We start from the raw sequence: 24,824 nt of genomic DNA on the forward strand, positions 1-24,824 counted from the left end.
TTTTACTGTTTTCAGCTCATTTGTGTTATTATATTGGTTCTTAACAACAAAGCAACTCTATTGATGTTAATTTTTATGCATTTTATCGATTGTAGGGCCAGAAATTAACGAATTAGTGACGTAACTTGCTTCGTATGGTGATAATAGGCACTTTACACTACTTCATTTACTGCTTTCATTTTATGTACTTTATTTTTTTGTTGTTTATTTTTGTTTATTTATTTGCTCTAATCATTTGGTTATTCGTACGAATATTAATTTTATTCATTTTATTTATTTTATTAATTTTGATCATTTTAATAATTTTATTCATTTTATTTCGTTTATTCACTTTACTCAGTTTATTTATTTTGTTACTACTTTACTTATTTTATTCATTTCTTTTATTTGATTTATTTTAGTCATCTTATTTATTGAAAAACTTTATTTATTTTTTTTATTTTATAAATTTCTACATTTTTCTTATTTTGTTATTTTACTCATTTTATTCAATTTAGTCAGTCTGTTAATTTAATTCGTTTTATTCTTTCTATTCATTTTATATGTTTTATTCATGTCACTAATTTTATTAGTTTTATAATTTTATTCCAAATTGGACAATAAAAAGGCGACAAAGAGTGATCCACAAGCAACATACTATAATCTCAAAAGTGTGCAACATAGATATTTGGTGTCTTCAGTAAAGTTGTTTGCAAAAGTAAGAGCTTTAAATTTGCTGAAGGCATTAGCTCAATACAATCATCAAAAAGAAAATTAATGAAAATATCTCACTTATAGGGTGTGCTTAAAACAGAACAATCTCTTTCCTCTTCTACCGAATCAGGTGTTGCTCCAGTGCGACTTTACCGAAAAACAGGGTCAAGTTTCCCTTAAGGGGTTATACCACTTTAGAATTTTAAACAAATCGATTTTTTATTTATTAGTCTAAAATGTGCTTTAGTATGTTAAAACTGATATCCCAACACATGGAAGACGGAAACAATAGATAAACGCCTCTTATGTATACACCAAGCGTACAGTGCTGGCCGGAAATGTAATTCGAACAAATGATTTTTGATCGCTTTGAAATTTTCACAGCATATTCCATATTGATTTCTTCAGCGACGCACGTAGCATTTTATTTTTTACTGCTTAATTTTTTTAATTAATTTAAATTAATTTTTATTAACAAATTTCACTCAAAAGTGCGTCATTTCGCGAAAAATCAAAATACCGTAAAAAGATCCCACGTACGTCGCTTGCTATTGTTATATTTTTTGTTTCGATTATAGAGGTTTTAACCTTAAGGTCATTCACCTCTTCGGGTTAGAAAAATCTCTTATGAAAAATTTCTAGCCCAATGTGCGGAGTCGGGACTCGAACCCAGGTACAAGGCAATCGATTTACCAACTACGCTACGCCCCCTTTGCTATTGTTATAGTTTTGGATCTAGATAAAAAATTACGGAAGATAGTTTTCTGGCCGTGGACCCCATCCAAAAAAACGCGCATGGGGTAAAATGCTGCACAGCCGCCTGGTGGTCTTGTGGTGAAATTACTCGAAAAAAAAATATATTTTTTTGTGACTCAGTACTTATGTTATAAATCCCATTCGAAAAAATCTCGATCTATCTATTTACGCGTCAACAACATTTTTTCGAAATATGGCTATTTTTCGTGTTCTACTGTGGTGTAACTCTTAAATGAAAATGCATAATATTTGAGAAAAAAAATTCTTAGAAAAAACTCTGGAGTCCGCAAACGCTTTAGATACTTGTAGGAAAAGGTAGCAAAAGACGGACACTGTGGGTAAGATAGACTGTACTTTTCTTACAAACTGGAAAAATCCAGTTAAAATGTTTTGACACTATATCACTTTTCGACGATTTCAAATAATTGTGTTAGATGCTACTATTATCTACCGCGCGAATTATACGATACTTAAGCAAAACTATTTTATTTCGAGAGAACACTCTAATGGATATATTTTTTTGACACCAGAATATAACCATTTAAACCTGAAAACCTTTGATCTTGGGAAATATTTCTAGCTTGACATGATGTACTGATTTTTTAGCACTTGACTTAGAAATACGAGGAATATTAATGAGTCGTTGATCATTTAGGAGCATTTTTTTAATTGGGCCTAATTTTGGGTATGACGGACCCAGTAAGGTAGTGAAATTTTTCTTATGCGAATGCCAATCAGAATTTCGTTAAATTGCATACACTTGGGCTATTGTTTATTATCGCAACATTATGAATTTGTGTTTCTCCGACAGAAGCCCCTTGTCCTATGTTCCTCTTTACCAACGTCACATGGAAGTTCACCTTACCCATACCAGGCATCCATCTTTCCCATCTCAGTTTTGAAATGAAGATTTTGTGCTTCTTTTTCACAACCATCTTAAGCATCTTTCTGTTTGAAGTTTAGTTAGTATAAGGTGCTATATTGATGGCATAAGATCTCAAATCACGGTTTGAGTGCAATACACAAGCAATGCCTCAATGGCTGAGTCGAATTTGATATTTAACCTTAAGGTGTCCGTCTTAGGCACAGTTCTCCTACAGAAAATGGTCCCATCCGCCTCGAACAAAACTACATCCTGCAAGTTAAAGCAACTGCTGTGTACCTACCTATTCCCTCTTTAAGTGGTAGGAAGTGCAGTGCAAAATCTCCGACCAGATGCGCGTGCATGAACTTCGACGTGGGAACATCTTCCAAACAGAACTGCTGACTGGATGCGAAGGAGAGCCGTATAAGCAAATTGTACCACAATACTGGGACAATAAAACGCTGATTGTTCTCAGTGGCTCCGAACAGGGGGCAAACAAATGCAAAACTTTGTCGGAAAGAAACGACACTCCATTTTGAGTGAATGACCAGAGTTTGCCTTTGCAAATGATTATTGCCTTTGTTTTATCGATAATTTAGAATGTTGTTGTGAATTCAACCATTGTTTTTGCATTTTATGAAAGTTTGTTGAAATTGAAGCTACGATTCGCTACACAATTTTCTTTGATTAAGTTATTCCACCCTGTCAGTGGAAATGGTGGTCCCGAGAAAAATGATCCATTGCATCATATGGCACGCCGAAGCTCACCCTTCAAACCGGCATCCATCCATCCCCGTTTTCATTGCATTGCAATACAATTTCCATTTCTGGAGAAACCCAGCACCCACGATTCACAAACGCCCGAAGAAATTGTTATTTACATGGTAAGGTTTTTGCATTATGAAAAATTACTGTTGCTACTAGCTGTGCTGGGGTGGATTTCCTTATCTTCCACCATCTGGCTCGGTCTTGTTGGTTAGCTCCAGTGGCATTGGATGCCCACATTCTCCACAGAACTATGAAACAGCGAGTCTTGGAAGCATGGTAGTTAGAGCAGCATAACGCTTGTTGCACAACTGGATTTTGTAGTACGGGTAAAATGAATGAATGGAACAAACCGGATAAGAAAAATCTTGGACCATCTGTTGAATGGTTGCTAATTAAAATTTTAAACACAATAATTAGATTTATTGTTATTCTGGCATGTAAGCTAATCACTTTAACACATCTGTTTCCATTTCCAGAAAAAAATCAAATTTTGAAATATAACAGTATCAAACTTTTTTATATATTGCAAAATCATTAATCAGGGAACTCAACAAAGAGGTCTAAAACACAATTTTGCAGGAAGTATATAAAGTATATACTCTTCTATAACTACACGGAAAATCTGATGGATTTTTCGCACAGCCGTATGTGATTCACGTTCATAATTTCAGATACATAGTCACGATTTTCGTAATTAACGGGTGTTCAATAAGAAATGAATATGATTTCATTATTTTTCTGTAATTAAAATAAAGAACGTAAATTTTTTTTCTCTCCAAAAGAATTGTTCTCAGGACTTCCTTGAAATAGCTAGCACGTTTCTTTTCACTCGGGTGCTGTCAGTTCAATCGAAGTTGGCGCGAAACAGCAAGCACTCCGCGAGCGTGTTGTACGGTTTTACGAAACGCATGGCCATCGTGGAAAAAGGTTTACGGCAGACCACTTTCGAGACGAAAACGTGCCGTTTACCGGATCCTGGCATCACTGAGCATGGAGCGGAAGGCCGGTAGCGGCTGTCCGACGAAGATAATGACGAAGAAGAAGAAGGAAGCGTTGAAAAAGCCGTTCGACAACAAGGACGGAAAGAGTTTACGTGACGCCGGCCGAAAATATCACTGCTCCCATATCTTGATTCACCGAACCCTCAAAATGGAAGACATCATCTGTCGGAAGAAGACTCGATCCCCTGTGCATTCGGACGAGCAGATAGCGATCGTGAAATCGCAGTGCCGGTGGATGACGAAGAACTACCGCGGAACTTCGTTCGTACTGGACGGCGAAAGTTACTTTCCGCTCTCGAAGATCCACATTCTAGGAACTGACAGCTAACATTTAACCGACAAGTAGGCCACATCCCCCGAAGTAAAATATAAGTTTAAGCATAAATTTGAAAAAAAGTTACGCTGTACATCGCCATATTGGGCAGAGGGATTTCAAAGCCGAGCGGTCTGGCCATCAATGAACAAGTGTACCAGGAGGAGTGTCTTGAGAAAATTCTTCTGGCCGGACAAGGCGTCTTCCCATTGGGCCAAGAAGACGCTAGTGTATCTTGAGCAGAAAAAGAGACCATACGTGCCGAAAGAAAGGAACCCGACCAACTAACTCTAATGCCGTCCGATTGAGGATTTTTTCGTCGCCCTCAGTGCCCTAGCGCACAAAAGTAATTGGCGGGCCAATAATATGAAGCAGTGCACCACCAGGATCCAGAATAATATCCGGATGATGGACGTCAATGCCGTCCAGCGCTCTTGTGAGAGCATCGCGACGTACGGCTGACCAGGACCCCTTCTCCAATATTCATTGACATTTTTTTTAAGAATAAACATTTAATAAAACATACTGAATCCGTAGAAAAAAATATTTGTTTTTTAACGACATGACTGAAAAATTCTTCTCATTTTTTCATGAGCACTTTGTGCGTTACCGTGTCATTTTAGTTTAGAGTTTTTTTACGCTAAGTAAAGTGACTATTTGCTCCGGTTCATGAAGCCTAACCGATCAGTGGTTAGTGCACGACCACGAATTGTGACTATGTAATGCACTTTTGGTACTCAGCGCAGTTTTCATTTTCACGTGAAAATTTCAAGACCATGTGCAAAGTTTAATGAAAGTTAAAAAGATTAGGAATGTCTTATAGATGTCATAAACATACAATATAGATCGTGAATAACGTACTAAGTAGCTGGAACCGATGGATGGTAGGTTGATTTTGTGAACTATTTTGCGAGCACGAATGATGAACCATAACTAAAATACTAGGAATCATGAACCAGTTCAAGAATTCATGAATAGTATTTGATGCTTTTCACGTGCATGGACGTCAAGTCGATACCAAAATATTAGAAATCATGAACAGTTCACGAATCCGTTAGTATTATTTTATGATTTTATTAAAATTTCGCCTCGTTGATCCTCTTGTTTCCATGCCATTTTCAGATCTGAATTGTAAATGCTACATCTTCAGCATGAGGGCTGCGCCTGTTTTTTAATGCACGATGAAAAAAATATGTCAGGTTGAAGTAGACCAATTTTTAATCGTAACACCCTTTATATTGCACAAACATAATTAAAAAAAAATCTTCTCCTTCTTCTTCTAGTTCTAGTTTTTTTTCGTCGGACTATTTCCGCTACGAGGCCAAACACCGGCGCCAGAGAGGTGACTCCACTATCTGGACTAGATATCGACGCATCAACTCATGGAGCGGGGACCAACGGCTTTACTTCCCTTCCGAATGAAGGCGTGACCAAAGATTTTTTTCACCTCAGAAAAATCTCAACGACCTTGGCTAGGATTGAATCCAGACCAACTGGAGTGAGTGGCGGTCGCGCTTACCACTCAACCACCAGCGCCGTCAATAACAGCTTCATCGTGATTTTTATGACAAACGTCATTTTGAGGTAAACTGAGTTAGATGTGAGCAACCGAAAACAAAAGTCGCAAGGACAGAGCATCCTTGGTAAAACCCGTTTCAAATATATTAGAATATAAAAACCGGATATAAACTTCAACCGGAAAGTGTAGGGTTTTATAAACCGGAAGAAAATATGTCCGATTCTTACAAATAAGTTTTTGTTAGCCGACTTTTAATCTTGAACATCACGACAAACGGATGCTCCTGCGAACGATTTATTTATTTTTAACAGGTTTTTATACTGGAGGCTCATTCTTACCGAGTTTTGCGGGCGAAGATTTTTTAAGCGATTCTTATGCTGAAGAATCCCCGTCCGATTTTTACGCTTGAAATTTATTTCCGATTTTTATATTCCAATGAATTTGAAACGGGTTTTACGAAGCGACTTTTATTTTCGGTCGCTCATATGTCATGTTACAAAATTATTAAATCAGGACAAATTGACGTTTTCATAATATTGATGTTCTTGGTTACTGAGATATGACGTAATACGAGTGTGATAAGCGCCAATTTATCGGTTCAATGAGTTGTGTTATCTTATGACAACATAAAATGACACATCAAAGCTAGTATCGTGCGCACATTGAAGAAATAAAAACGTATTGCTATCCAATAGATGTTTCTGATGCCACACATAATGTTTATGTTGCTCTACCTTATGTTCATATCTTCTCTGCTCCATAGGTTGACTTTTGTTTTCCAAACGAACGAATATAGTTCTATTTGAAATTTGCACTATTTGTGAAAAGTATGCTTAAATGTGATCGATTACGAATTTTTTCGTCTAGTATCCTGTCAACACAAACATTATTTGAGAGTAAGAGTCTTATTGGAGTCTTATTAGAAAAAAATCACTATATGTGGGGCTGGTAATCGAGCCCAGATGAATTGTGTATGAGGCAATCGATTTTTCAACTACGCTAAACCGGCCCCCTAATTGTGATATTCTGTCTAAATCAAGCAAATGACGTGAGTGGCGACAAGTCGTTTATGAAGGAATACCGCGTTAACATGCCCGCTTACAACATTGAGATTGATGGTGTGGTCTCAAATTCGAGTTTGTCATGCGTAGATCTACTGCAGCACGAGGAGGCTGTTTCAGGTACGCTTTGGCAATCGATTTAGAAGAGCCTAAATTGTGTGCCCCTGCAAACGTGTATTCGGTAACCTTTGGCGGGACCAGTGCTGCACAATCTCACGATGGTCTTTGAATTGTGACGGTAAATATGAGGTGACCGTATCACTACAGAAATGACCGTTACTTCATTTCCAGTTTCCTCGCATAGTGTTTCAGTTAACTATCTCTCACTGTAGCCGTGCGAAAAAGAGAGATAGAGAAAGAGAGAGAGAGAGAGAAAGAGAGAGAGCGCGAGAGAGAGCTGTTTGTGTGACTCCGCCTGATTGTTAATACTAGCTCGTTATTTGTAATAAGATGACGTATTAGTATTGGTGACGTTTATGAGGTATTTAAGATTAAAAAGAGAACCGTCTCACGGTTGTCAATTCATTGAAATGAGAACCGTAACTCAATAAGCATCGCTTACTGTTTTTTACAACTAATCGTTTCATTCTCTTTTGTCTAGCAGGTTTGCCATCAGTACACAGTGTTTCAAAACGTCGTTTTCGTTCTCAAAATTAATTGCGTCTAAACCGTCAACTTTAGAAGTAGAGTTTGTTCGGAGAAGTGGTTGTTCTTATGATTGCACATCCACAGAAGTATACCGTTTAGTGATTAATTCACCTATAAGTGATATACCAAATTTATTTTCCGAACTAATTAAGATAGAGACTTTGTGTCTTCGGAAAAGTTGTAGCATATATTACTACAAAAGAAATAAGTAGATTAGAGTGAATTGGTCGGTGTTAAGTTAGACCGGACTAAGTTACAATATTCCGATTTCGAGAAAAACGAGTTTGAAGTTTGAATCTCAGTATACTTTACGTTATAATTGAAAATTTATTCTTGTTTATTGTTACATATTTTAAATCTGACAAAAAACGAATGTAGCTGAAGAAATTATTTATCCAAGTGCTATCATTATCTAATTTTCTAATGTTTTGCGACTTAGTCCGGTCTGACTTAACACCGAGCAATTCTTTACACTGTATTTTTTTCGCTGTCAGTTTTTCGAAAATGGTTGTCGATAGATTGTAATCTGCGTGTGTAACAGCAAATACGCGCGAGGAATGCATGGCTGTTTAAAACAAAAGAAGTTCAGCGTGGCCACCGAGATTCCGAGAGACTATTCTAGAGGTTCCATGCTAACAATTAAACGAAGTCGATTTTGTTTGCTCACTACACCAGACGCTCTCAACACTCTTTTGCAGAACTACTAGAAAGAGCTATGCCACTCACCACCTCAAATGATTATGCTCTCTTAGCTCCGAAAGAGTGTGCTTTTGTTGAATCTCACCGTATCTTTACTACTCTCAAATCACAAAGAAAACAGTTTTGGGATTCAAAAAGCTTATATTTTTGTCTTCGCTTTCAATTTTTTTTCAAGAAGAAAAAACAAAATGGCGCTCGTGGTGACGTTCTGTCTAAAGTTAGGTGCGCGTGTAATTCCAAAACTGCGTACAGCCTGCTGCCTCAGGATCGATCTGAAGCACAAACACAAATAATAGGACTCTAAAGTAAACTAAATTTATTGGGGGAATGACGTAACAATGGGCAAAAAACTTCAAATTTGACGTAATGGTGCGATCTCAAACTTTGAGATAGATTTTTTAGCCCTTTTTTCAACGTTAAGGCTTCACAAAAAAAGTGAATATAAAGAACTTGTAGATTCTGTAGCTCATTCCTCCAATGAAAAAAGTTTTCTTTCTAGAGGTCAAAAGAAGTCTTTAAATTAAACCGTTTTCAAATGAGATTGTACGCAGTTTTGAAATATAATGTTTTGAGATAAACGCGTTTAAAATTTTGAGAACACTTTGGATTAATTATTCGTAGTAGAATGTCAATATTTTGTAACAATTGTATGGAGTTATTGGTTTTGGACATCGTTGATTACGAATCTGAAGTCAGTTTTTCAAAATTCAAAATGGCCGACCCAATATGGCGGACCCCCACGTAAAAATAAGTATTTCAGCCAAAATCGAGAGAGAAAGGTTTTGTGGATTATATATATACGAATTCGAGTTAATATGTATCAAAATCAAAGAAATAAAATGACGATTCAAATACGGCAGACTAAAATGAGATTTTAACAATTTTGACCAAAAATTTTCGTTATTTACCGTTTTCTGTGCATACTATTAGTGCTAACTCACTAATAGTATGCGATGCCTCTATAGATCATGCCGTGAAATACGTTTTCGAAACCTGTCCACCGTGCAACGCGAAGCATTCTAGCAATGCGCATATTGCCATGAAAAGGTTTCTACCTGAGACCAGTGATGTACCGATGGGAAAAATTCCATCTTACCGGGTTTTTATTTTTGGGTTTTAACCGGGTTTTTTATCGTTTTATCGAAGGTATGGTGTTCATTTAATGTTTTCTAACTTTTCGGCAGTAGCGCTAGTGCACTGAGTGCACGCTACTCTGAAAATCTAGCGAAATCGTCTTAGGACACCAGCGGCTGCTCGTTCAGTGGGTCATAAGCGCGATTTCCGGAGGGTTAAAGAATCTTGCATTTACATTTGAGACCGAAAATAAAAGTCGCAGGGATAAAACATACTTTGTAGAATCCACTCCAGATATCTCAGCACGTAAAAATCGAATATTGTAAAAATTGGACAGAGATCCTTCAGCATGAGAATCGCTTAGAATATTCTCACCCGAAAATATCGGCAAATATGAACCTCCAGTATAATTCGCTCATAAGAAATTCCGTACAACGCTACATTCAAGATAAAAAGTTGGAGAAAGAAAAGTCCTTTGTAAGAACCGGATATACTTTTTGCCTTTCTCATATAAAGAAAGGCTATGCAATCACTGTAAAAATCGACTTTTTAACCGAGGCCCGGAGGGCCGAGTGTCATACACCATTCGATTCAGTTCGTCGAGATCGGCAAATGTCTGTGTGTGTATGTATGTGTGTGTGTATGTGTGTGTGTGTATGTGTGTGTGTGTCATCTAAACTCACACAATTTTCTCAGAGATGGCTGAACCGATTTTCGCAAACTTAGTTTCATCTGAAAGGCATAAGCTGCTATTGAATTTTTAGTTGATCCGACTTCCGGTTCCGGAGTTACGGGTTGAAGAGTGCGGTCTCACAGCAAATTCCCATATAAACTGGTACCACCATGATGTTCAAATGATGTAAAACATATTAAAATTGATGTAACATTACTCTAGTTTGCGGGTCTGGATCGCTAATGATCAATCAAAGTAGCTTTGACCACATTGGCCACCTATGACGGTTCATGACGCCCCCGGGGAACCCACCAAGTTCCTAAGCTAATATCACACCCATTCCCCAACGAATTCTCTACCGATTTTTACAAACTTGATTTCAAATGAAAGATACAGTAATGCCATTGACTGCAGCTGAATTTCAATCGGTTCTGACTCTTGCTTCCGGAGTTACAGGGGTGTTATTAAGGATACACTGGAATTTCTCATATAAATCGGTACAATCGTAATACCTCAGAGGCTAAAAACTATTGAAATGGCCACCAAATAACTTCTAATCGCAGATCTAGATCACTGATTGCCAATCAAACATTCTTTGAATATATTGTCCACTATCGACGATTCCGGAAGTCCGGAATTCCGGGCATATTCCACAATTAAAGTCAAATCGGTTCTTCGGTGATGACTGAACCGATTTTCTCAAACCAAGTCTCAAATGGAAGGCAAAATATGCAGTTGAGTATTGCTATATCCCGATTCTAACTAGTTCTGCGATGAATTGGTGAGGTGATTTTTTTCCAAAATATAAACACAACTGTTGAATTTGTAGATCTAGGTCACCAACAGTCATTCAAAGTCTCTTTGGCCACACTGGCCACCATCGACGGATCCGGAAGCATCCAAATTCAGAATAACGGTTATATTGGTTTTTCGAAAATGGCTAGAACGATTTGATCAACTTAGTCTCAAATGAAAGGTGTTGCGTCCCCGGAAACTGATATTAAATTCCATCTCCATCCGACTTCCAGCTCCGGAGTTACGGGTTGTGGAGTGCGATCACATAGAAAACTCCGGTGCTCTTATATATACTTACCAAGTGTAATAAGAATGAAAGACATTTCCATAATGTTATATTGTACGAACCAGTTATTAAATCATAGTTTGGAGAAATGAGAAAGGCACAATTGCACCTATAGGTGGATTAAAACAGGTTTATACGGTTTTTATTCTATAGGACATAATCGAAAAGCTCCTGTCCGATTTTGAAACTTGAAGTACAAATCCAATTTTCACATTCTAGAATATTTATAACGGGTTTTATGAAGCAATTTCTGTTCCTGCGACTTTAATTTCGGTCCATTCCATATTCCAACTTGTTTCATATAATACTGGGAACAATAGTCATTGTTACTCTTACTCGTGAAAATTAGAATAATCGTGTGATGCCAAAATTACTTTTATTCTGCTTGTTACTCATTTTAGGGGTTGCTATACTTTAAGCGAAGTAAGATAGGTATTCACACAAAATTTAGAAAATACCTATTTAGTTCGGTCGGTGAAAAGTAAAAGTGAGTAATATGCAAAAAAGGGAGTGGCCTTGACATTCGTCTTTAATATGAACAGTAATCAGAACTCTCACAAATTGCAATCCCAATTCTTTCGGCATCAACTACATCAGCAACAGTAGAAAAAATGTTTAGTACGTTTAGGTGGATTCGCAGTAAGAAACGCAATCGATTTAACCCAACCCATGTTGAAAAGTTTTATCACTTGTTTAACCACAATATTTGTAAAGAAATAATGGATCACCGCTATAACAATGATTCAATCGAGGAAAACCATTCAGATTTCATATACATGCAAAACTTTATGACAATAATGCTCATAAATAAAATAAAAATGTTTGGATAACAATATATTAATGTTCAATTACTAAAATATCAAAAAATTGCAAAAAACCCAATCTTCCCGCGAAACAACCGTTTTAACTGGGAAAAAACCTTGGGTTTTTTCCCCAAAATTATAAAAACCCAATTTGGTACATCACTGCCTGAGACGCGCGTCTCGAGCGAGAGCATCCCATGGCGGCCAGGACGCCGCTTCGAACAATAGCCTGTAGAAAGGCTTATCTTATGTGCGAATCGAAAAACGTATTTAACACGAAATAGTACAAAGTTATACCTTTCAAAAAATGCAAAGGAAAAACATCAAATTATTGAAAATTTTGTATGAGAACCTTTTACTATATTTAGAATTGTAACATCTTCTAAAAAAGAAATGGAAATTTCTATTTGGGTATAACACTTATATTAAACTGTCAGCTAAACGGAACGCTGGAGTAATCTTTGTTATATCGGATGGGCAAATATGTTGCTTCGTGTAAGTTTTATTCGGAGAATTTTTTCTTGCTACTTGCTTACACTTTCTATCACTGGCTAAAATTAGTTTATTCTGAATGAAAGGGGTATCACATGCAAGTATGTACATTGTATGTATCTACAGAAAGCTACTCCGAATACATTCCTCAGCAGCGATTCCGAATAAATTGCGCACCTCCTTAACCCACACCAACAGTGTCCTTTCATTCTGCACCTCGACCTCACAGATAATACCGAACCGTTTTATTTCCCTCGAAACCCTTTTGAACGAACTTGCACAGACATGTTAAACCGTTGTACCATACATTTTTGCAAACAATGAATTGTGCCTTTGTGGTTGGCTGCACAGTGTGGGAGAAGAGGGCGGTACATACCTGCTACTATCAGCAAACAGAGAATCGGGAGCCGTAAATCCATAACCGCTGGGAGCCACATATTCGGTTCCGTTCTGTGCTACTTTTTTCTGCACTCCTTTATCATACGATGATGTCTGTAGTGGCAGCAGCGGTACTTGGCGTATGCATACGAGATAACTTCACACACTTGTGTTGTTAAGCGAGCGCAGTTCTCTCTACCTGCTCCGGGACCACTTACTTTGTACGACTCCGGCGGCGGTGAACCGAAAAACTCGCCTCCCACCTCCGCAACCCGTAACACTGGTAGCGGAAGGAGGCCGAGCAGGATGAAAACGATGAGGTACCGTCCTTGTAAAATTTGCAAAAGGTGCCGATGCTGCTGTTGCAAGCTACGCTTTACTCAACACACTCGCTTATCGGATTTAACGCTCTCTCGTGGGTGATCCCTTTTCACCGCACCTACACACTCCACTGGGATCTTGAACTCGCACACTCACTGGGGTTGACTGGGGCGGAATGGGTGAACGAACACGTTCTCTCGCTTTTCCTATTATTGTTACTTTCCACTTTTTTTTTCTTGGCACACAATTTTGTACTTTTCCGTGTTAGCTCCAATTCTTATTTCTACGGATGCTTATGCTGAGTTTTGAAACTCATTTCCACTTCGCACTTTAGCGCTGAAACATCATGATGATGCAGGAGTAAAAAAAGTTTGCAGAATTCAGTGTACGACTAAGTTACAACGCGGGGCTAGGACTTGCAGTTTTTCCCGATGGCTGTTGCAAAAATTGCAATCTATTTTCGTCGTAATAATGGGAGATAACGTGAAATGTGTTAGTTCGCGTTGCTGAGCTCGCTTCTACATGCTGTGTATTTTTTTTAGTAGTTTGGTTCCCTAGGTTAAGGAGAAACTTAAATTAATGTTTCTGAATGGTAAAATTTTTACGATTCACATTTCGCTAATTAATGTACCACGTTGTTAGAAAACGAATGAGTCGTATCAAGTTTTGTTTGGTACCTTCGGTATTGATGAGATGATCATAAATTATACCACGTAAGATGAACGAGAAAATCTTGTGTAACCGCAACTACCAGAAAACCATATTTCCATATCTTAAGCAAAGTCGTTAAAATTGCATCCATAGTGGCGAAAGTGTAGTGATAAAATGATTCGCAAATAGTTTGCATATTTCCTAACATCAAACTTACAAACGAATCATTAATGGTGCCACAAATAGTATACTCGTTTATGGTTTAGCTTGTTGCTGACAAACTACTCATGCAACAAAGCAGCCAAACATCAGATTTACCATTCAGAAATCTCATCATCTGTCAAGTCCTAGCTCATTATTCAACTCAAATGTCACCAAATAATAAAAAAACCAGTCCGTTGCTTGCTAATGCCCATTTGTCACCACAAACCCCAAGGACCCTTGGTTTCTTTTTTGCTCACTTCCACTCGTCATTGCAAATGGCAACCAATAACTGGTGTTTACCCGAAAGTACCACGGAAAAAAGTGTAACAGCGAATGCAAATAAATTTATGTTACCCGTTTTTTTTTGTTCGTGCGCCTCATGGATTATTTTAATTTTATGTTTTATGTGCTCTCTATTTTTTCCGTTTTCCTTCGGATGTTCGGAGTGGAACTACGCGTGGTTTGTGAGAAGGAAAAGTGGCGTTATTTGGTGCGGTTGTGTGCGACGTCTGGCAGACGTTTTTTTTTCTTGCTGCCCCAGGGAGGAGGTAATGTTTTTCTACAATTCTGTATTTTTCCTTGTGATTCACTGTCGGCCGGATCGGTAACGAGACGGCTGAGGCCGGATACTGGGAATTACGGGTTTCTCTGCCTATGAAGATCCTGCCACGCAGATGAATATACGTCTCGACGGAGCCGACGCGATGCTGTAAAGGGATGCAGAAAAAGAGAGCAGAAAAGAAAATAAATTATGATGGGAAACATACAGAGATGAATGTATTTTCTATCAAGATTCAGTCATCTCTAGCCGGGACATTGCGTAGGGGTCGGGAGCTTCGCGAAATAACATCATCTTTATTTATGAATTACAGTTGCAGGGTGGGGAACAATGGTCCAACAAATCCGGCAGTGCGGATATGAATATATATATTTTTCCCACAGCGGAGAATAACTTCGACACCGAGCATTTGGCGATTTTTCGTGTTATGATAAGAGGAATATTTACTTTTAAAAATGCAAATTCCATTAAATTATTTCTTTTTACCCGAACTTCCCTAGATGGAGTTCCTGGTTCTAGGTTGAAGTTTTTAGACCTAATTCCGTTTAGGCTAATGTTATTCAACCAAAAAAACTGGTGTATATCTGATCAATTTTTTTTTTATTCATTTCGTTTATTTGATAGGCACAAATGCGTTAGCTTGGCGGTGCCAAATTCTTTTGTTTTTACATTTTGGATATTTTAAAACTAGGAGGTTACAATGTTGAAATATTTTTTTTTTTACATTTTGGATATTTTAAAACTAGGAGGTTACAATGGTGAATATTTTTTTTTAAAAGAAAAATTTTACAGCTATCTTAAGACTAGAAATAAGATTCTATATACAAGAGAGGGAGCAAAAGATTTTTTTTATGAAAAATTTTAAAACAAGGAATTCAATAGTAATAGTTTTTTAGGAAATATTTACAGTTATCTTAAAACTAACAATATAGTTTGGTACACAAAAGGGGGAACAAATGTTTATGAGAAAATTCACCGGTGTTTTAAAACTAGGGATACAATTCTATTTACAAGATGGGGGACAATAGTTTTAACAAAGAGGTAAAATTACAACTATCTTAAAACTAGGAATACAGAATACAAATTTGAACTTTTTTAGCGGAGACTTATGCTTGGTCAAGATATTCAGAGGGGGCTGTAGAAGCAGTTGTATCAAGGACAGGGGAGAGAAAGCGTAGATGGTGACCGGGAGAGAAGAGCAAAACTTGCAACTTTCGGGCAAACGGGAGATCAGCGAGACAAATTAGCGCCTCAGTCTAGTAGGTCGGATTGGCGGATGGTATTCTTCGGACCCGCGGGGAATCCTTCAAAAGTCATCGGACCTCGAGTCGCTCTCGCTTCAGTTTCCGTAGTGGTAAGTGCGACGGCGGTTACATAGTTGCAGTCTGGAGCTGATCGGTCCCAAAAAGCAGGAGAAAACTTCTAAAACGAGAAATAAAAAGAGAGGGGCTAAATTGGGATATTTATCGTTTTTATGAAAGTATAAATAAGGGACATATAGGGGAAATCACGATTTGCCAGCATATCTCGGACAGGGACATTGGGTGGTCTACCTCGGGCCCGAAGGGAATCCTTTAACTGAGACCTGGCGTCCAAATACCCGGCGCACACCCAGACAACGTGTTCGATGTCGTGATAGCCCTCGTCACAAGCGCACAGACTACTCTCCGCAAGCCCAATACGCCGCAAATGCGCATCCAAGGTGTAGTGGTTGGACATAAGTCGGGACATTACACGAATAAAATCCCGACCCACATCCATCCCCCTGAACCAAGGCTTCGTTGATACCTTTGGGATAATGGAATGTAGCCATCGTCCAAGTTCACCATTGCTCCACGAGGTTTGCCAACTGCTGAGTGTCCTCTGACGACAAATACTAAAAAATTCGTTGAAGCAGATTGGTCTTTCGTATATGTCACCATTTAATGCGCCCACCTTTGCTAATGAGTCGGCCTTTTCATTGCCCGGGATAGAACAATGAGAGGGGACCCAAACAAAGGTAATCTGATAAGATTTTTCAGATAACGTACACAAGGACTCCTGTATCTTCCCCAGAAAATACGGGAATTGCTTTTTTGGCTTCACCGCACGAAGAGCCTCGATAGAGCTGAGGCTGTCCGAAAAGATGAAGTAGTGATCTGTGGGCAGAGTGTCGATGATCCCAAGGGTGTACTGAATTGCAGCTAACTCTGCGACGTAAACTGAAGCGGGATCATTGAGCTTGAATGAAGCGGTGATAGTATTGTTGAAGATACCGAAGCCAGTGGACCCATCGAGATTTGATCCGTCAGTGTAGAACATTTTGTCACAGTCGACTTCTCGGAATTTATTATAAAATATATTGGGGATCACTTGCGGGCGTATATGGTCCGGGATTCCACGAATCTCTTCCTTCATGGATGTGTCGAAGAACACAGTAGAATCAGAAGTATCTAGGAAACGAACACGGTTGGGAGTATATGAAGAAGGGTTAATGCTCTGTGCCATGTAGTCGAAGTACAAGGACATAAATCGGGTTTGAGAATTAAGCTCGACGAGCCTCTCGAAGTTTTCAATCACCAACGGGTTCAGAATGTCGCATCGGATGAGCAATCGATATGAGAGTTCCCAAAATCGATTTTTTAGCGGAAGAACGCCCGCCAGCACTTCGAGACTCATCGTATGGGTCGAGTGCATGCAACCCAAGGCAATGCGCAAGCAACGATACTGGATTCTCTCCAGTTTGATGAAGTGTATGTTCGCAGCGGAGCGGAAACTGAAACACCCGTACTCCATCACCGACAATATCGTTGTTTGGTATAACCTGATCAGGTCTCCTGGGTGGGCACCCCACCATGTTCCAGTTATTGTTCGGAGAAAATTGATCCTTTGTTGGCATTTCTGTTTCAGATACCTAATGTGACATCCCCAGGTACCTTTAGAGTCGAACCATACCCCGAGATATTTAAATGTGAAAACCTGATTGATCGTTACACCCATTAATAGAAGCTGGAGTTGCGCCGGCTCACGCTTCCTAGAAAAAACAACCAACTCAGTTTTCTCCGTGGAGAACTCAATACCCAGCTGAAGAGCCCAAGCAGACAAATTGTCCAAGGTATTTTGTAATGGTCCTTGCAAGTCGGCAGCTTTGGGCCCTGTGACAGAGACCACGCCGTCGTCTGCAAGTTGCCTTAGCGTGCATGAATTGGCAAGACAATCGTCAATGTCATTCACGTAGAAATTGTAGAGCAGGGGACTTAGACATGAGCCCTGGGGAAGACCCATGTAGCTAAATCGCAATGTTGTTAAATCGCCATGCGAAAAGTGCATGTGCTTTTCAGACAACAGGTTTAGCAAAAAGTTATTTAAAATTGGTGAAAGACCATGCTGGTGCAGCTTCTCTGACAGAATGTTGATAGAAACTGAGTCAAAAGCCCCCTTAATATCCAAGAAGACTGATGCCATCTGCTCTTTGTTAGCATAGGCCATTTGGATTTCTGTAGAAAGCAACGCAAGGCAATCGTTCGTCCCTTTGCCTTTGCGGAAGCCAAATTGTGTATCTGACAGTAAGCCATTTGCTTCAACCCAATTGTCGAGGCGATACAAGATCATTTTCTCGAACAACTTCCGAATACAGGACAGCATTGCAATCGGCCGATACGAGTTGTGGTCGGAGGCTGGTTTTCCTGGTTTTTGGATGGCGATGACCTTCACTTGCCTCCAGTCATGAGGGACAATGTTACCCTCAAGAAACTTGTTAAATAAATTCAACAAGCGCCTTTTTGCAGTGTCAGGCAGATTCTTCAGCAAGTTGAATTTGATTCTGTCTAACCCTGGGGCGTTATTGTTGCATGATAAGAGAGCAAGTGAGAACTCCACCATCGAAAACGGTGTTTCGTTCGCGGTATCGTGAGGAGACGCGGCGCGGCACGTTTTCTGTACCGGGACAGAGTCCGGACAGATCTTCTTGACGAAAGCGAATATCCAACGGTTTGAATATTCCACATTCTCGTTGGTACTATTACGGTTACGCATACGTCGAGCCGTACCCCAAAGAGTGCTCATCGCAGTTTCTCTCGTTAACCCGTCGACGAACCGGCGCCAATAACTGCGTTTTTTGGCTTTCATTAGACTCTTCATTCGCCTTTCTAACGACGCGTACTGTAGATAGCTAGCGGGTAACCCGTCTTCCCGGAAGGCCTTATATGCAGTGGACTTTTCCGCGTACAGCTCTGAGCACTCTTTATCCCACCACAGGGTGGGAGACCGTCCATGGGTATTCGCGCTGGGTACTGGTTTAGTCTGAGCTTGATTCGCACTGTCGAGAATCAAGCCAGCCAAAAACCTGTACTCTTCCTCCGGAGGAAGTTCTTGAGTGGATTCGATTTTAACGGATATCGCGGTCGCGTAACTCTTCCAATCAATGTTCCGTGTGAGGTCATACGAGACATTGATTGTTTCCGATGGTCTTGAACCGTTAGCAATTGAAATCACGATAGGCAAATGATCGCTACCGTGGGGATCAGGGATCACCTTCCACCTGCAATCTAACTGTAGCGATGTCGAGCATAGCGATAAATCCAACGCGCTTGCGCGTGCTGGTGGTGTAGGAATCCGCGTCATTTCTCCCGTGTTTAAGATGGTCATGTTGAAATTGTCGCAAAGATCTTGGATTAATGTTGATCTATTATCATCATGAAGACAGCCCCATACCGTACCGTGCGAGTTAAAGTCTCCCAGAACTAGCCGCGGTGCCGGTAAGGATTCCGTGATATTACAAAGCGTTCGGTGCCCTACCGAGGCTCTAGGAGGAATGTAGATGGAAGCAATGCAAAGGTCTTTACCTTTGATTAGAACTTGACAAGCGACAATTTCAATGCCTGGTGTCGAAGGGAGGTTAATTCGGTTGAAAGAATAGCACTTTTTGATCCCCAAAAGTACTCCACCATAAGGGTTTTCTCGATCCAGACGGATTATATTAAAGTCGTGGAAGTTGAGATTTATATCGGAAGTTAACCAAGTTTCACATAATGCGAAAACATCACATTTTAAACTGTTTAGTAAGAATTTGAAGGAATCGATTTTCGGGAGGATACTTCTGCAATTCCACTGTAGGACAGTGATCGAATCAGTGACCTCGTTTGATGACTTAGCCATCGAAGGATACGATCGCTGCAAGGAGGGGCCATTTAGCAGTCAACTGTTTCAAAAATGTTTGCACCATAGGGAGAAAATGTATCAGAATGCTTTTAAGAGGATCAGTAACATTGAAAGCTGTGAAAATTAAGTCCACTATGTCAGAAAATTTCATTAGTCCGCTACTGGACTGAGTATTTGTTTGAAAAAAGGGAACACTTGGGGTTTTTGGTGTCCCTGGAAGTGGTGGATACTCCTTGTTAGAGTTAAAATTTCCAAGTCCTGGAGCAAATTGCTTCGGCTTTAGTGCATCACTTCCGTTGGATTTATTGATTGTAGTTGGCGCACTCTGAGTGGACGACACCTTGGCACCCTTACGAGGCAATCTAGGGGAAGCTTGATTTTTCCTCTTCCTGGACTCCCCTGGGTTAACCAAAGATGTTCCCTCTTGTGGGTCGTCAGATTCTTGCTCAACGCCAGCCAAAAGAGCAAAGGAATTTTCGGAAGGGACAGATGGCGAAGCATTCTTAAGAATTTCTGCATAAGAGCGCTTCGAGCGTTCCTTAAGGGAGCGCTTAATTTTATCCCCGCGCTGTTTGTACGCGGGGCATGATTTAAGATCATGCGGAAGGCCCCCGCAGTAAATACACTTCTCAGTTTCTCCACTGCAAGCGTCATCCTCATGTTCTCCCTCGCATTTGCCGCACCTTTTCTTATTGCCACAATAGGTGGCTGTGTGGCCCAGCTGCTTGCAATTGCTGCAGTTCATTACCCGCGGTACAAACAGGCGAACCGGTAGACGAACCTTATCCAGGAGGACATAGTTGGGGAGGGAAGACCCGGAGAAAGTCACCCGAATCGAGTCTGACAATGAATAAGTTGTCTTATTATTCTCAGTTTTTGCTGAATACAATTGCTTGCATTCCAGAATCTTCACATGTTCAAGTGAGGGGTCCTTAAAGCAACCAACTCCATACTTCAACACGTCTTCGCACTTCAAACCCGGTTCGGCAACGACCCCGTCGATCTCCACTGCCAAACAAGGTATATACACCTTAAATTGCTTTGTAAAGCGCTCGCTGCGAGCAATCTGGTTTGCCTGGTCGAGGTCATTCACTAATATGCGTATCTTATTAGCTCTAACACGTGTTATCTGAGCTACGGCCGGGTAGTTAGCAGTCAGCTCCCGTGAGATCTCTAAAATATTAAGCGATTTCGTAATGGGCCGGAAATAGACCACCCAGGGCCCAGTTGAACTGGGTGGGTATGTTTTAATACGAGGAGGACTGGGGGAATCAGGGGAGGGAGTAATTTCGGGTTTATCCGGTATATCCATGGGAATATCATTCCCATCCAATGTTACTTCGCCCTCGGCCATTTAGGCACGAGGATAGCACGTGGTGTAAACGAGAGATGAAACTTATATTCAGGGGAAAGGGATCTAAGAAGTAGCGACAGATCGGGGGAAAGGGAAATGAGAAAAAAAAAATTAAAGGGTTGTGTACAGGACACGACCACGGTGACATTAAAAATGTAGCTTTTTTCAAGAGCGTGCAAATGAATTTAATCTATCACACATATCGACTCACGTTCTTGTTCACTCGCCTGTTTTCATATGTTACAATTTGCTATATACCCTCCCCATCAAAACATAATTTATTGAAGGTCTTTTAACGGTAATCTATTAATTAATCAAGTATCTCACTAGGTGATTGGCATTATTTGGCTGATCCATCTAGTAAAAATAGGCTGGTCTGTCCAGAAAATATATTCAAAAGAAAAGTTCCATATTGAGAGCTGTGATGAAGAAGCCCACGCCCGCCAACGGAAATATACAGATTCTCCATGAAATATGAAATTTCATTTTCCATTTAAATTTTCAATAATGTACTAATGAACTTAAGTAAACAATCTTAAGCTTAAGTATTTCTTGATCGATTAGTGGTGGAAAAAATGAAATTATTTGATAAATTACATTGTTATGCAACGTTCGCACTACCAGTTAAAACGGGTTTTCATGCTATCTTGGTGACATTTTTCTTGTTGCTAATTATTAAAACGTGTTATAACTCTGTAGTGTAAACATTGTATTATTAAACCAATTCTGCATCATGCATAATAATATCTTCAGTACAGCGGTTTGTTTTATAATTTAAAACAGATTTTTTTTAAATTTAAATTAGTATACCGAACCGTTCTATTTGTTGTATACTTTAAAACGCAATTAGAACTGTGTTTTAAGAGCATGTTCAGGAGTGCTTCAGTTTTAGATCCATAATTTTGACAGCTCTATAATATAAAACAGAAAATTTTAAAACTGGAACTTGTTGTCCCTAGCAGCAGTTTTAGCGGGTGTTCTATTCAGTTTAAAATTCATGTCTCGCCGTGCCTTCAGCGTTACTGCATTCAAATTTATTTTTCCCCAGTCCATCGTGTCTAAGTGTCTGTGCTGAAAACTTTGCATGTATTCAAAACACAGTTCTAAACGTGTTTTAAAATCATCAACAAATTGAACGGCCTCGAATAACAGTTTTAAATTTTCAAGTAAAACTGTTCGAAATTATAAACCAAAACGCTCTGCTGGGGATGTGAATGTTTCAGTTCCAGTTCTACTTTGAAACTCCTATATAAAATAAAACGCTCCTGAACATGCCCTAAATACATAGGATAGGACAGATATTCTGACTGGATAAACTGGGAAAACAATTTTAAGTCCAGTAACGCTTAAGACATGGCTTGAATTTGAATCGAAAAAGAACACCCGCTTCAACTGCTGCTGGGACAGTAAGTTCTGTTTTAAAATTTTCTGTTGTGTGCAGTACGAAACAAAAGTGTTTGAAATTAGAAAACAAAAAGTTCTGCTAGGAAAGTAGTTGTTTCCGATGCAATTACACTCAGATTTTTCACGCAGGGGATACAGGCCGTGTAAATGAAAACAGCGTAAATTTAAAAAAACGCGTTAATGAAAACCGCGTAAATTTCAAAATCCGCGTAAAAACCTCAGTGTTCTCTCCTATATAAAATACTACGCTGCTGAACAGTGCAATAACTACAGAAGCACGTTGTAAGATGCCTTATTGATAAAAAACATATAACCGAAATATGAAACATGAAAACCAATAGGCTCTTTACCCTACGCAGCTACAAAGCGCCGTAAACATGGATTAACAAGTTACAACGCACACGCATTCATAAAAATAAATATATTTTTTTCAAACGCAACACTCTTAAGGTTCAAGTTACCTTTTTTAAGCATGTGTTAGAATTGAACGCTTGGTAGTGTGCGTAGGAAAATTTGTGTTCAGCTTTGCCACCGGATTATCCATTTAAACCTTTTTAAAACTCTAAAAGAAGAATATCAGTCGATTTATTAGATCATCACGATTCAATTCATGCAAAATACCTGCTGGAAAACCCACCGGCTTAGCTAAATGGTGCTTTTGAAAAAGTGGCTGTGGTTTTTTCATTGCGCAGTTGCGTTGCGTACCCCAGCTCGGTGTGGTAGTGTGATAAAAAATCACAGCCACTTTTTCAAAAGCACCATCCAGCTAAGCCGATGGTTTTTCCAGCAGGTATTTTGCATGAATTGAATCGTGATGATCTAATAAATCGACTGATATTCTTCTTTTAGAGTTTTGAAAAGGTTTAAATGGATAATCTGGTGGCAAAGCTGAACACAATTTTTCTTACGCATACTACCAAGCCTTGAGGTAACTTGAGCCTTAAGCAGCACACACCGTATTGAATTAAATCCAAACCACCCCACCCACCCACTTTGCAAATCATTCTGTGACACCGTGCTGGTACCCGAAAAATCCGCACACGGCCACCGCTGCCAAAAATGCATAGCGTCTACCGCTTAGTGTAGTGCCCAGACGCTGCAGCCATGATCTTACTCGTTCGACATAAGAACAAAAACTGATTCAAACGGGTACGCGTCACCTCTATTTATAAACTAACCGTATATGGTTTAGTCACTTAGGTGCGAGTGTGTGCGAATGCCAACTTTACCGAAAATCGATAGCGCTTATTGCATCGCCCGGAGACGATGTTGATCGTATGGGATAAGAGCAACAACCAGAGATGCCAGGTACTTTTTTAAAATGTCTGCAATAATAATTTTAAAAGTCTGGGAAGAACAAAAAATGTCAGGAAAGCTACTGTAACCAAAAGCCTTTATATTCAAAAATCTGTAAATATCTGCAACCAAACTAAAAAATCTGCAAATATCTGCAACCAAACTAAAAAATCTGCAAATATCTGCATCATCGAAAAAATCTGCAGCTTAAATTAAAAGTCTGCGAATTTGCAGACTTGTCTGCAAATCTGGCATCTCTGGCAACAACTGATTTAAACGGACATGCGTTGCTTCTATTTATGACTTTTCGTGTTTCATTGAGCAACTAAGCTGCCCTCTCTTGACGGCTATGTCTGAGAAATCTGCCTCACGAATGGTAATTTTCCCGTTTTTCGTGAACTTTTTAATTTTACCAATTTTAAAAAGTCTACTTTTATTGGGGAGATATTAAATTATTACCAATATTTAAGTTAGGTGTTTCTGAATCGGTTGGTGTATGAATGATTAAAATCCATCTAGTAATATCGGAGTTATAAGCGTGCAAACCTTACATAGTTTCGTTACATGGGAGATAGTTTAGATTTTAGAATGACACCTAGCCCCAGATAGTGGAGTAAGACATTTTTAATGTCAAAAAGATACTTAGCTTATATAGCGGCTTGTCCGGTTATTGAACTATTCACTTCACCAACCTAGGCACCGGCGAACAAAGCCTGCCGCAAACAATGACTGGCCTTCACAATGTATATATTTATATTGATCCACTCTATGCACAGCACAAGAAAACGATCTGCTTCGATCGAGAGTTCAGACGATTGTGGTATCTGATCAATTGAAAAACATAGTAATAATATCAATGAACACACAAATAACAGCTCATGTTGTAAAAAACAACAATTTAAATTTAAATTAAAGTTTAATAACTGTAGAATAAATCAATGGAACCAGAAACAACTTGGAAAGAATTTTTCATTTTCATTTTTATTTTGCAGCGTTTTAGGCAATGAGAGCACAAGTCAGTTTAAGGTCGATTATACGAGAGGTAATGGCTGAAAGGTCCATGCAGACCACA

General features: G+C 39.3%; 1 protein-coding gene across 5 annotated transcripts in view; it reads right to left on the reverse strand.

The window, feature by feature from the left end:
• Nucleotides 1-24,824, reverse strand: part of LOC131681821 (uncharacterized) — a 576,008-nt gene that overhangs the window by 440,280 nt on the left and 110,904 nt on the right. For 2 of the 5 annotated variants that reach the window (XM_058962878.1, XM_058962873.1), the window contains exon 2: nucleotides 12,823-14,707. In XM_058962878.1, coding sequence (XP_058818861.1) covers nucleotides 12,823-12,883 — 61 coding nt within the window. In that variant the 5' untranslated portion in view covers nucleotides 12,884-14,707. The remainder of the gene's footprint in view (nucleotides 1-12,822; nucleotides 14,708-24,824) is intronic. The other 3 variants (XM_058962877.1, XM_058962876.1, XM_058962875.1) reach the window with 3 other exon arrangements.

This window comes from Topomyia yanbarensis, chromosome 2 (genome assembly GCF_030247195.1).
Source record: "Topomyia yanbarensis strain Yona2022 chromosome 2, ASM3024719v1, whole genome shotgun sequence".
Classification (NCBI taxonomy): domain Eukaryota; kingdom Metazoa; phylum Arthropoda; class Insecta; order Diptera; family Culicidae; genus Topomyia; species Topomyia yanbarensis.